General features: G+C 25.9%; 1 protein-coding gene across 3 annotated transcripts in view; it reads left to right on the forward strand.

The window, feature by feature from the left end:
* The window catches only part of LOC126896771 (lachesin-like), a 107,408-nt gene that overhangs the window by 34,261 nt on the left and 57,994 nt on the right, over positions 1–15,153 (forward strand). For all 3 annotated transcript variants that reach the window (XR_007701932.1, XM_050669840.1, XM_050669841.1), the window contains exon 4: positions 8,547–8,717. Coding sequence is in view for 2 of the 3 variants with exons in the window: in XM_050669840.1 (XP_050525797.1) it covers positions 8,547–8,717 (171 nt within the window). In the remaining variant the exon portion in view is untranslated. The remainder of the gene's footprint in view (positions 1–8,546; positions 8,718–15,153) is intronic.

The raw sequence follows: 15,153 nt of genomic DNA on the forward strand, positions 1-15,153 counted from the left end.
TATATATATATATATATATATATATATAGAACTCTGTATATTGACACCAAATTTTACATAGAAAATGTTAAAAAAAAAGGTTCAAATCAAGACAAAAAATATTACTATCAAGTAAAAGGTATAATTACCTTATAACTTTTAACATCGTAACGAAAATATCAATAAAAATAATTTTTGTTGCTAAATTATAATATAATTGGGATTCAGCTTTTGTTCTCCTTTTTAAGCATACCTTTATAAGACGTAAGTGAGAGTTATTAATTAATTATAACAATTATTAATTATATTTAATTCCTGTAAATGATTCAGCTTAAAATTGCTTTGATGTATATTATATTAAAAATTATGATTTTTTTTTTTAGTGTAAGATTTGAGTACATGAAATTAAAATATCTTAAAAGTTTTTATATCGATAAAGGATCCAAATTGCATTCAAAACTTAGGGATTGGGGTTTATAACCAAAATGTTTAGCTTTATTGAGTTTTATTGTGATGTTAAGTCAATTATTGAGTTTTTTTTTTCCGAATGATCTCTTAATAACTTGGTGTGTATAAGCAATCCACTAAAGAAAGGAGACAAAGCTATACGCTGGTGTTAAAATTCCCGGATGGGTGACCATATGGAAACCAACAGCAACAGCGCAACTGAATATCAGTACTAAAGTAACGACTGAGTAGTCCACTACACTGTACCATGCCCCAATTATTGAATCACAAACTATTTAATTATGAATTAAATTTTTAGTAATTTTATGAAGTTATAAGCAAAGAAAATTGTTTTTTAATTCTAACTACTTCCTCAAAAATTCCTAGTTTTGCTACTGATTAAAATATAGGACAATATTATTATTTGAAACTTAAAAACGCATAAAGAAAATATCAAAATTTAAATAATAATCTACTTCAAAATTTTCGTAAATAAGTCAAGTAATAGTATTATTCTCATTCGGGAATAATTGGTATAAAATGAATTTTGAGAGTTTTACTCTTACAAAATTTAAAAAAAATAGTAATGATAAAAACCTTATTAAGTTTTTTAATTTTTTACAAATACGAAATTAAAAGTTTATTTTTATTTTTTAATTAACATTTATAGAACATATAAAATACTTATTTTTAAATTAATAGCTTTAATATCTAACTTCGAAATTACTGCCTCTCACTAATGACTAATTGATAAGCTTTCTGAGGTCAATAACTCCTCTTAATACTTATAATTTAATTAATTTATGAGCAATTGAATATTTCTATTATAAAAATACTGTAAAATTAAGAATATATTTTGTTTAGATAAAACCCAAGAAGTTATATTATAATTTATCTATTGTTGTAACAATGAATAATTTTATATTAGAGCTGTAGGAGTAGGGTGACTTCTGATCATAATAATAATAATAAACCGCATCTTTAACCTGTTTATATTTTTAAATAGTAATAACTACCGAAATACTAAGTCAAAAATTGTCATAGGTCGGTAATTTCTCTTCATTAGATTATTTTCTATTATATAGAATAAATAATATGTATTTTTCTATTTTAAAAATAAAGCTGATACATTGGTAATGTATAAAAAACGACTAAAAAGTAGTAATGTTAGACGAACCGAGAGAAATATCCAAACTAAAAAATCGAAAAAAGACATTTCCAAATTTTTTTAAGATGTAACTAATTACGTTATGATAAACGAATGACGTTTCATTGTAATAAATTATGTACGTTTATATGCTACATATTATACTTTTAACTCGATATTATATTTAATTAATATTATTACAACGATAAAAATTAAGTTTAACAGGGCAACGAATTGAAAGTCTACACGCGTGACACTTCAGTTGTTGTACACATTGCATATTCATAGTAACTTACAGATATGTATTGTTAGAATTACTTCCGAGATGAACTATTAGCTGTCTATGTATAGCGCTTATGTTATATTAAACATGACTCGAGTAAAATATAAAATAAGTATTATCATGTAACATGAAGATACGATTAATCGAGTACGTGATCAGACCCTTGTAACAATTTAGAGGAGCGACGGATGAAAATGGTCGCATAGTGAAATTACCTATTGACGAAGTAAAGATGGTAGTAATGGAAACGATGGCTAGGCAGAAGAAGACGAATCCCAAAAACTTTCGAAAACTGTGTACCAAAGTTTTGCGAGATGTCGTCGTGTGGGGAAGTTGTGACGGGTAGTTTCTTTACACCGCCAACATTACCATCAAACTGCACGTTCTAGAGAGCTAAAGATAATGGACCAGAACTAAGCCGTCTAAACGAAGAACTCCATTAACAAATTAACCTTTACTTTGCTTTCCAGTGCAAACCACCATTATAGTCATTATAATATTACTAAACAATATAATAACATAACCACTAAACTGTACAACACGATGTGTTAAGCATTAATAATAATATTTGCTATTAATAAATATGGTTAATATTGTAAAATTATAACGAATAAGTTACGAGGGTCATGAAAAAATACATATTAAAAAAATATAATAACAATAACTTGGCAGACATTTTTAACAAATCTTATTACATAATCAGAATAATTTTGTTTGTTTGCTAGTTTCCCAGTAAAATTATTGTAAAATGTAGATTTTCAGTTAATTCAGTAACGAGTTTCGTGTACATAATATTATGTTAGTAAAATCACCACATATTTACCACGACCACAAAAATAAAATAATAGTTAGTATAGAAAAGTTTCAGAAAACAATTTTTTTTTATTAGAAAATCACTGCAAGATAAATTTAAAATTTTTGTGTCTTATTTGAAAGCAAAAAAAGTCGTTCTGAGACGAACAGTTTGATAAATATATATTCTGTACCTCAGAACTAGACTATCGTAAGTCCAAAAAATATGATTTACAGGTTAATACATTTTCGTATACGATATACACAAGTTAGAGTCAACTTCAAACATTTGGGATAACGCTAAGGAGATGATGATGATGGTAAAATGGAGTCTATGGCCAGAATACATAAGTTAATAATAACATGGTAATTGATGAGCCTTAAAGTAATTTTTTTTTATGCAATTATAAATAATTGCGGAAATAAAACAGCTCATTCAATTGACAAAGACTTCAGAAATAAAAAATTATTTATGCAAAAGCAATTATGTTCACTTATTTTTTTTGAAAATACCTCTTCTGATTATAATTATACTTTTATACTTCAATAATTAAAATACTTTTTCAGAAAGAAATATTAAATTAATTCTGTTAATATCTATAATTTCCACACAATCACGCCTTGATAAAAAAACATGATACCTAAGTTTTATTGAGAAAAAGTGACTAATATCCCGTAGTACTTTTGGGGGTTATTTGAACTTAAACAATAGAACCTCAGAAAACTTAATGGTGAGGAATGAAGCTGAATTTTTATTTTATTTTATTTTTTTTTTTTACATAAATTAACTAGTACATATTTATTTACTATTTACATATTTCTCTTAATTTACCATTACAAACAATTTTTTTTTAATACAAAATTCACAATAAAATAATTTAGCTCAATTATTACTTTGATATACATAACTTTAGCGTTATAAATAGAACTATACAATAGATATTATATATATATATATATATATATGTATAAAATTTAAATAAAATTACACCTTTTTTTCTGTAATTACTGAACGAACAATCATTTAAAAAACAAAATTATCAAACCAAATTTATTTGAATCTGAATTTTAAAAATAATTATAAGAAAATTAAATCAATTATCTAATTGATTTGTATTGTAGTCTTTACTTGTTAAGTAATCACTGTTTCCATTAGGGAGTATTACTAGATGTGTTTACGATGATGGATGATATTTTATGACAAGTTTTAATCTTTCTAGAAGTTATAATAAATTTTAATTATACCTAATCGAATTAAAGCATAGCAATCTTACAATTTTTGACCAAAACAGACTTTCTCAGGTAAATTCACTAAATTCTTCGAAAAATGTCTATACTTGTCCAACACGTTTTTAGGAAGATCAATTTGTTTTAATTTTATTGTTTCAGCTTTATAATTCAATTATAAAGATAAAAAATTCTAAGATACAATTAAAAAATAAATAAATAAATTTAAGTATTTAACATAGCTGGAATTAAAATTTACATTTCGTTATTTTTATTTACATAATAATGTAAAAATGTTAATGTGCTCTTAAAAAATTATACAGCCGTATGCCTAGGTTGATTCGTTAGGCTTGTTAAAAGTGTAACTAATAATAATTAAGAATCTATTAAAATAGAATTACGAGGTTAACTTTTTAAAATCGTTATCTTTGATTGTTTCTATTGAATATATAATAGTACCGACATAAATTCGTCAAAATCAAATTGTTATTTCATGATAACATAAGTCATGCACGAATAAATTTATAAAAGTATAATCAAAAACACTCAACATCGACACGGTAAAATTATGAAAGATAAGCGTGGATGTCAACGACAGCAATGATTTTATTGCGCTTTACAAGAGTAACCCTAACGGAGATACGAAGAAGCCGAATAAAAGGTCCGTCTCCAAGGCAAAGCAGATATCATTATGTTTTCCGTCTTTGTATGGCCCAGCAAATGGCGGGAAGTATACATAAACTGAATTTAACAGGAAAACGTGACCGGACGACAGAGACTCGACTACTCTTTATACACACCCGCACTACTTTTCCACGTGTCCACTCTTGGATGACTTTCCTCTAACCCTTTGTCCATTATCATTTCTTACCTCTCGTGCATGTGACCTCCGTTAACTGAACATTACTTAACCACAATATGTTATTATAAGTTTCTTGCGTCCCTTTGGCTATAGACGGTCGACCGGTTAGTTATTCCCTCAATTGGCCATTTTCTCTCTGGAACTCCAACCTAAGCCCAAATCACTGTTTACGAACATACTCTAGCCATATTCTAGAACTTTAATATCATCGTTAGATTATAGTGGATGATTTCCAAAAAAATAATAAAACTTTACTGGTAAATAGGAAATACGTTGTAGATTTTGTTATGTATTATTATACAGTGTATTTATTTATAACAAAACTTGTTTAAAAAAATATATTTCAACAAACTGATTGGTATAAAATATTATTACCATTATCTTTATTCTTGCTACTTACGAACAATAAAAAAAATATATACATATAATATATATATATATATATATATATATATATATTAAATTTGTCAGTTAACATATCAGTTACGTACATTAACTATTTGTTAAATTACACTGAACGTAAATATTTCTATACTTGCAAGGAGTGTTCGATATAAAGATTTAGACAATTTTTGTCAAAATTTTACCCTAAAAAAATACAAACCTGGCGCGTTTTCCTATTCAATAAATTCTCTCCCTCAATCATATGCACTTAATCCACCTCTACTGCAGCTTCTGGAATACATGCTAGAACTCTCTCTAACATCCTCTTGAAAATCGCTTGTACTGCTCCTAAAGCCTCGTTATTTACACTAATCTGCATCATTTTAATTCCGGTTTTGCTGTGAAATACAGGTCATAGGGTGTCAAATCTGGCCAGTAGGATGGCTGATGAATATCACAATCAATCAGGAAGTCCCATACAGCATGCGCAACGTGGAGCCTGTCATTATCATGATGTAATTTTGATTTACCTTTTGTCATATTTGGCCGCTTTATTTGAATATGTCGATGAATCGACTATTTTAGAATTTTATTTTAATACTTAACATTAAATGTTTGACACATTTGGAACCACATTTGTTTATATCGTGCATTTTTTAGCGAAAAAAGTAGTGATTATAAACTTCTGCCATTGTAGGTGTACAGGCGATTTTTACTTAATTTTTTTCAAATGACCGTTACTCCTAAACTATCCTAACCAAATTATAAAGGGGGAAAATCATTCAACTCGTATTAAAATGCTTTTTTCATCTGTACTAAGTTTTACATGTTTACAGTGCTAACAAAAATCCAGGTCTTTATTGAACACCCTTCGTATAATTACTATAAAAACTTATTACTGAAAAGTTAGAGTATGAGAACAACTAATATATAATAATTATTTTCCAAGTTATACTTATTTTCTAAACTTAATGTTCAAGAATAAATTATATAGCTTGAATATGGTTTCAAAATAGTGACCTAAGAAAGACTGCCAAGTGCAATTGCAAAACCACGATTAATGTTTTAACAAAAAACTCCACTTGAATATTCTACTACTGGTAATTATTTTTATAGTTAATAGTATTCTTTTGTAATTCATATAGAGTTCAAACTCAAACTTTTTAAATACAAATATGATTTGTATCAGAATTCCATTCAATATCAACAACAATACCAATTCACAATGTATTTGTATCAGTTTCATTTAAAATTTTGTACATTTTTAAATTAATTCGGAAAAATAATAATAATTTTTGATTTTAATATAAATTATTTGAGAAATTTCTTTAATATAATTTATTTACCTATGGCATACAAAAAATATTTGCAAATGTAATTTGTAAAATGTTTATTGCAAAACATACAATAAAAAACTGAACTATCACTAGGTTTGCAAAAATTCAGTATTTTAAATTATTACTCACGGCAGCAACGATAAAAATTCGAGCGATTTTCAAATCAAATAGTAACTAGTCCGAAAAAATTTTTATTTTTCGTTTATAAATTCAACAGTTTGTTGCTATAATATCTGATTTATTAAACTGACATTTTCCTCTATTTATATTAATATAATTCTTAACAACATTTAAAAAATGTTACACTTTTCAAATTAAATAAAATATAAAACGCCTATCGTACGCATATCGAATTTAAAAAAAACGAATAAAATATAAGAAACAAACAAGTTTAACGCTTACATTTACACATGGATAATGTTATGAATATTTAAAAACGTACGCAATAAAAAGTCAAAGACAAATATGAAAAGCAGTTAGGTGTATATGTTTCCTGCAATATGTAATATTTAAAACCCTTTATACGGTATGGTACCAAAACTCTTACTACACTATTTACTATTAAAGGCGTTTATTGCAATACGTCTTAATATATCTCACGTAAATTAAAATTGAGCTAAAAACTTATTCACTATTGAAAGATGGCGACAATACATTTGTCTTTGTTTTTAACACTTTGTAGTAGAAACTATCATTCATCATTTTATCATGCATTCTTTTGTAAATATAAACAAATGTACAAATTAAATAAATTTCACTACAACAATAAAATACGAATAATAAAAAATACATTATTTTGACATCACTTATTTTTCTTTTGCCTTTTATGAAACGGTTTTTTTCTAAACAATATTTTAACTAGAATATTACGATTTTTCTTTATGCATCTTTTTTTAACTACCTTACTCAAGTTATTTCTTAAAACCGTTTTCTTCTTATTTTTATTCTTCTCGAAAAATGTACAATATATTTATGCGTACTTAGTTAAATCTCTTATTTTACTATTAAATATGAATATGAATACATTAAAATAAACATAGATTGGTTAAACACTCATGTTAAGGTGTATACAGTTTCATCTATTTCTCTATTAATTAATCTAAGCCAAAAATTTAAAAGTTATTCAATCTCAAAAGTACATTTTTATCATAATTATACTGAAAAATAAAATGACAAAAAACTACGATAAAATTAGAACATAAAAGTTTGTTTTCAACTGTTTTAACCAAACCTATCAAAATTTAACTTCCATAAGATGCTATCGACGTTTTAAAATTGTTTTACTCGACTAAAAAATTAACATATAAACTATAGGAAAATAACTACAGATTTTATTTTTATTTCAAATACAAACATTAGCTTTGATACGAAGCTAAAAAAGTATTAATTTTGCTATGACGCGTTTTTTTTTATTTAATATTATTATTACAAATATGCAAAATAGTTTATATATATATTAGATTAAACTTTAATTTTATTATATAGTTTAAATCAATATTAATCTTCAGCTAAAACTTTGGATTACTTAAAAAATATTTCCAAAAATTATCAATTATTAAAACTCTTTAATCCTCTTTTATTTTTAATAACTAAAACTAAATTCCCAGTAACAAAGTTATTGGAGTACCTCATAAATCGTAGTGTCCTATAACTATCATAAAATAGCAATAACAGTAAAATAAAATCACAGGGTTTGTTGGCTAATTGTAAGGATACATTTTATTAAGCTAATAAATTATTAATTTAATTACATTAAGTATTGATGCAGAAGTATTAAATTAAAATCCTCCATAAAAGTTGCGAAAAACTCTCGTGTTTTATTTTTTTAAATTTATGTTAATAAAAAAATATTTTGTGGTTTTTTTTTTGTTCAAATATTTTGGTACTTTTACAATGATTACCGAGAAATTATGTTATTACAACTATTATTGACTTCAAAATTTGCAATAAAAATTAATAAATATGTATAAAGCAACAGTCTCTAATAATTTTATTTTTCCAATTATTTATTAAATTCATTCATTCATTAATGTATTTATTTGGTATTCATTGTGATTCACATCATGTTTATCAACTCTTTTCTTACAGTACCTCCTGATATAATTACTGACGAGTCAAGTACAGACATTACATTGATGGAAGGTGAAAATGCTACATTGTCATGTCATGCTACCGGTAATCCAGAACCAAGAATCACATGGAAACGAGAAAAAGGGCAACCGTTATTGATGCGATCCGGTTCTAGAGATCTTGTAAAATGTAAGTTGAAATATCAAAGATACATCTAAATTTGTCTATTACAATAACTAGTTTAAAATAAAAATATATCATTTTACAGTAATTTTGACTTTATTTCACTTAAAGAATATTTAATTATCGGTGATGATATTTATTATTTATGAACATAAAACAATATCTAGTTAGAAGTTTTAAACAAAAAAAAATGTTTGCTACCCCCTAATCAAAATAAACAAATTTTTTTAATAAATAATTATTTTTATAATTGGAATTTTTTTACTAATATTAGAATACAACTTAAGTGATAAAACTGTTTATTTCATAAATAACCTTATCAATTCTTTTGATTAACTTCTATTTATCTATTTTTGGAAATGATTCAACAATTTTTTTCAAAAATACAATACATAAATATTTTATACTAACAAATAATTTATCAAGATTTAAAAGTAAAATGTGTTGAAAGTATTTTTTTTCTCCTTGAATTCATACAATAATTATTATATCATACAAAAATAATGACTGAAACAATAATCTGTCAACTAGCCCTATCTTTTACACTCAATTCACTCTGTCATTTATTCTCTCTATTATTCAATTATGAATTATTCGACTATATTTGACGTATTGTAATGATCTCGGATATGTCACGACCGATAATGATTTTAAGCAGATGACACATTATGGAGAAATTAAAAGACAAAGAATTTACAGTGTCCAAACATCCAAATATTAGTAACTATGTACGCATATTTTAAGATTGCACAATACTGCGAACTATAAGATATTGCTACATTCCGCTTAGGTCGTTGTCAGTAATCCAACTCACGTCCAAGAGATACAGAGGACTTATATGCACGTGTCAGCACGTGAAGGAATAGGAAGAAAAGATTCAGCCAAATAATTTAATATATTTTTGTAGTTATTTTTAAAGTAATATTTTCATAGAAAATATTTACAAAATATTGTCCCTCGTTTAAAAATTATTCAAAGTTAGGTAATAAAATCCCCAAAAAAATGTTGTTTTTCTTTTACAGTTTATAGTTACTAAATGTTAAACGAATTACTGCAATTGTTTGTTTAACTATTTCTATTATAGTGTAACTTATCCATAATTAGTATCTATACATTTATATTTTTTTCTTAAAATTTTTAAAATTAGTGTTTACCCTGAAATGGTATTTAACTTTATTTACATATATATATAAATCGAATTGATTACAATTTTGCTAACAGAAGAAATAAATTATAATTCTTTGAATTTGACAATAACAAAAATTTGTACAATCATTCATATTAAAATATATCATTTTAATTGTAATGTGCTGTGTAGTATGTGAATAAGCTGAGTATTAGTAGTAGACGTTTAAGTTCTGACCTTAATTCCAGTTGTTCCAGTAATGCCGTGTTCATTCGGTTCGGGCGCGAATATATTTGAAATCCGTGCACATTTATTCACGGTTCTCTAATATAGCTCTCCAATGTGTCTTTTTATGCATCATGAAATTCATTTAGATTCTTTAATTAATATTAGGAAGAAGAAAAAATGTCATGTTCATTAAAACATAACCAAAAACTCTCTTTCTTATCTTCTTATCACCACTTACGCATAGCAACATGTTCCCAGTGCCGCCACCACATAACGCGAACGTAAAAATCCCATATGATGTTGTCGCACATTAAACAATAATACTTTAATTTACAATGTTTTATCTAAACTGTACCATTACAACCCCTATTACTAACTCCAATATTAAGTAGCCCATCAAAGAAAACTATTTAAATTTTGATGACCTAAGTAAAGTCATGGACTAATATTTTTTTAAGTTTATATTATATTAATATTATTTTTCGAGTAAAAGTTTATAGTTTAATAAATTATTAAATAAATCTGAAGTCTTTTTAAGAATCTTTTTACAAAGAAGCATGATTTAAATATATATATTTATGTATATTTGTAATAACTATTTAGAACCATAATAGTTTAGATAACTATTTGTCACTGCATTATTTTAAATTATTATTATTTGATAAAATGATAAACATTTTTGTAACATAAAATTTAATATTATGTATATATCGAGAAAAATAATTTGGTTATCAAAAACTGAAAAAACATGTAACTAGTTACTATGGAAAAAAAGTATAATTGAATTGTTGTAGAATTCAAAGTCTTATACATATTTGTTGCTAGATGCTCATATATTTCAGTTGGATACATGAGAAGGTACAATTTCATTGCATTAGACCCAAGAAGTTCTGAAGGATTGTATGGCTTTTTTGAAGTCTTCCAAATATTTTCGATCTGAACAATACTATATATTACTATATGTACAATACTATACGGGATCAAAAAAGTTAATCCCAAATTTATAAAATATTTCTACAACTCAATTTATTTGTCGAAATACTTTTCAATAAATAATTTGTCCAGAATTAATCAAACATTTTAAAGAGTAACCAGGAAATTGTTTAGTTTTATTAGAAAATTATTCGAACAATTTTTACCTAATAAACGTTAAATTGTACAATTTATTATAAACACATTTTTAATATTTTATAATTGAATAGTGAATTATTTTATGTTAACTTAAATGTTAAAAACTGAAGAAATGGTGTGGTACCGAAACAGGGATAGAAGATGGACTAGTTACTCCTACCTCCCACTTGAATCTGACAAATGAATTATGGCTAAAAAAATGATATTTTTAAATATCTGGGTTAATTAAAATAATTTTTCTTTAACAATTTAATTGAAAGAAATTGTGCATTATTGATTTCAGATTTTGTGATGATCCCATTGAATTATGTTTATAATTATTACATTTTCAATTGTAGTCTAACAAATTTAATTGACCAAAGTCAAATTGCATTCAAATTTTTGCCAAATATTAAATTTGTTTTTTATTCTGTACTTCATTTTTATATTTCTTATACAAAATTTTGATTTTGAATATCTCATTAATTGAACTACATAATTTCTAAAATTATAAGTTATCCTAAAAATGATATTTTAGTATATTGTAAATAATTGTTAATAATATAATAAAAAATAATATGCATTATTAAGGATAGAATGTATAAAATACCACATTTTTATTATATGATAAACTAAAAACTAACAAAATAAAATAGCTTTACCCGCTTTTTAACAATAAAGAGAGGTGGTTTTTTGAAAATACAAAAATAATCATGTAGCTTTAATTTTAGTCTTTGCGAAGATGAATTTGAAATAATCAACTTTAAATACTTGAATTCAATATTTGAGTGGTATAATAATTCTCGGAAATCTTGAATCAATTAAAAATATTTTTATATTTCAATACATTTTTCAATGAATAAAAATATGCGTTTGTCAATTTTGTGTAAATTTGTCAATTAAAACAGAATGTTGGCCACGTTATCGGATTCAGTCATCACTAAACATTAATCATTGTGTCATCAGATATTGTTCCGCCATAGGTGACCACATGAAAAATTGTTGCACGTATACAAGGTCACCCGTCACATAACAAGTAAATCTTCTGAGTCCTCGTTATTTCGACTGACTGTAAGAAACGCATAATTACGATGGGCTTGGTGTATGGAAGAGGGTAAATTGCAGCTCCAGTGTTCACCTTCCCCTCGTTTACTACGAATTTTTGATATTATCAGTTTCAGTTGTCGTCATTTCAACAAATGACAAACTCAGCAGTTTAAACCCTAAAATGATTCGTTGTTATAAGCATTACGTTCTACTATTCTACAAACATTTATAGAGACTTTTAATCTATTCTAACAAATTGTACCTTTCACTGTCTATTTTAATACGACTCGCCGCCATTATAACAACGCGCATATACTTATTGAAGGATATATATTTTTTTTTTCAAGGGAATATTAAATCTAAAATTCAACAATACACGTCGTACATTATGATATATCAATTGCTTTTAGTCGAGATTAGAAAATTAAAACTTAAATATCAATTTTCAGTCTCTTGAAAAAATGGGGAGATGTGTTTTTTCTCTCTGGTCACTGAACGCAGAAACAAATCTTAAGCGCTGCACTCTGAATATAAAATTTCTTGTTTACATTTCTAAAATGCCCAAACGGCACAGTCATCCTCGACATTGTCGTCATATTTCCCAAGGGTTGTTTATTATTTTTTATTCATTTTACCTTGATCCTTACGTACAAACAAAGCGATTGTTATAATCGAAATCCAAATAGTTTGTTATCTAATGATATAAAGAGATATGAACATTTAATTTAAAAAATCTAAAATAGAATAAATGTGAAACTAGTTATAAATATTTTATAAATCATCTTTGAATACTTAGACAAAAAGATACTTGATTAATCGACGTCCGGTTTTATACTTTTCGGGTTAGGTGTGATTATGTGCTTGGATATTTTTTTTATTTTTAATGTTCAATTTTGTGGAAGAGAGGTGGAGTGCATAAGAAGTTTGAGCACGGTACATACACTAGCATAAATTAAAATTGATTGTAACAACAAAGCTTATGTATTAAAAAGTGACAAACAAATTATAGTGTTTTAGAATTGGTGACGGGGAGTTCACTTTATTAGCAACAGCCACAAGACGAAATAAGTTAAAAAATGAGTACTTATCGATTATTAAAGGCTTGCAGTTTTAACTTTATATTTAAACGAGACTGCAGGCGATATTATTATGAACACAATGAATCACAGTGTGATTATCAATAATAACGACTATGGACCAAAACACTCCGTATAGCAATAGGCTACTAATGGTGTTGAAATAAATATAAAAATAAATAAAACAACACACACGAATAATATACATATTGGTCATATAATAATTTACCTAAATTCTAATAAAATATTGTTATTTTTTCTTTATAATGCATTAAAAGTTTAATTAAATAGTGTTAAATGATGTTTGTATTGTAATAATTCAAAATATAATAAAAAATGAATAAACATAGTGAAGAGATATAAAAATGTATGTAAATCCAAAGATTCGTTATTGTTGTAATAATGTAAAAATATAGGGATTTTGTGAAAGGTAAATGTGGTAGAGCACGAATTAATTACCGCGTGTAATTAATCGTTCATTGTATCATTGGGGTCGTGGTACAAGAGTTTAAAAACAATAATGTATTAAAATAATTTACAACATGAGGTTATTCAATTGGAATGTTGGATTGTAAGAAGATGGTTTCATGTGTGTTAAGTAACCCTGAGTAGCATGTGCTTTGACACAGCCTTGCTCCAGAGACTTCTTCCTCGAGTGGCGCAGGCAATAGCACGAACGCCTCGCTCCAAGGAATTCTTTGTTTAGAGTAGCGCAGCAAACAACACCAACTCCTCGCTCCTAGCATTTGTAAAATATGTGTATGCCGTGTATTCTCACAATAAGATAAAATCATATATTTTTATATAATAGATTTCGATTGATCATGTAACCTTATTATTTAAAAACGATCAGTACATTTCTAGTAATTAAAATCTATGATAGAAGTAAATAAAATTTACTCATCTTATCGTTGTCTTTGTTTAAGCTATTAAGATACATTTTAGCCAGGAAAAAATAATTTTAACACTGATATAAGAAATGCAAGTGTCATGAAGCATACGGCAGTGGAGATTGTTTCCTATTCACTTTTCATCGAATTGTGCTGAATAGCTAACTGATCAGCTAACTCCACTACTATTTTCCATGCTGTTCTATGCTATTCTGTTCTACCCAGAAACTACTGCACTACTGTGCTGGTGCACTAAAAAATTAGACGCTGTTATCTTAGCTTTTTTACTCGTATAGAGTTGATAATACTCATCTCTTATTTTGTGGTAATCTCGAATGCCGTACTGCCTTTTGAAACTGTTTTATAATTATCATTTTATTATTTATTACACGGTAATCATGACTTAGAAAATCATTAGATGAAAATATGTATATTTAAATTACAAAGCATTTTTATAATATCAGTTTGGTACATAATACAATTTTTGTATGTAAAAATTAAAATGCATATCAAAACACTTGCAGATTTTTTCTTGAAATATTATGCATATTTATATAAAATATTTTATAAAAAGAAAACCAATACATTCTAAGATACTTTTTAATATAAGATAAATCACAAAACTTTTCTTATGATACACAGTGAATAATTTATTTTTTACTGAAAAAAAATGTAATAACTTAATCTTCTTTAGTTTTATTTAAATAATGAATATCATGCAAAATAGTAAAGTATTTTTTTCGTATAAAACAATCGATCTCTTCTTTTAAAATATAACAAAGTATATATATTTATATACAAGATGTGTCGTTGATTTTTAGATTTCTTCTAAAGTAATGATTTAGAAATATAATAATATTTCTACTGGTGTTAAAAATATGTAATATTTACTAAATAACTTAAATATACTGTATGCATCATTTTTTTTTTTTTTTTTTTTTTTTTTTTTTTTTTTTTTTTTTTTT

Source organism: Daktulosphaira vitifoliae, unplaced genomic scaffold (genome assembly GCF_025091365.1).
Source record: "Daktulosphaira vitifoliae isolate Bord-2020 unplaced genomic scaffold, ASM2509136v1 Scaffold_1, whole genome shotgun sequence".
NCBI classification, from domain to species: Eukaryota; Metazoa; Arthropoda; class Insecta; order Hemiptera; family Phylloxeridae; genus Daktulosphaira; species Daktulosphaira vitifoliae.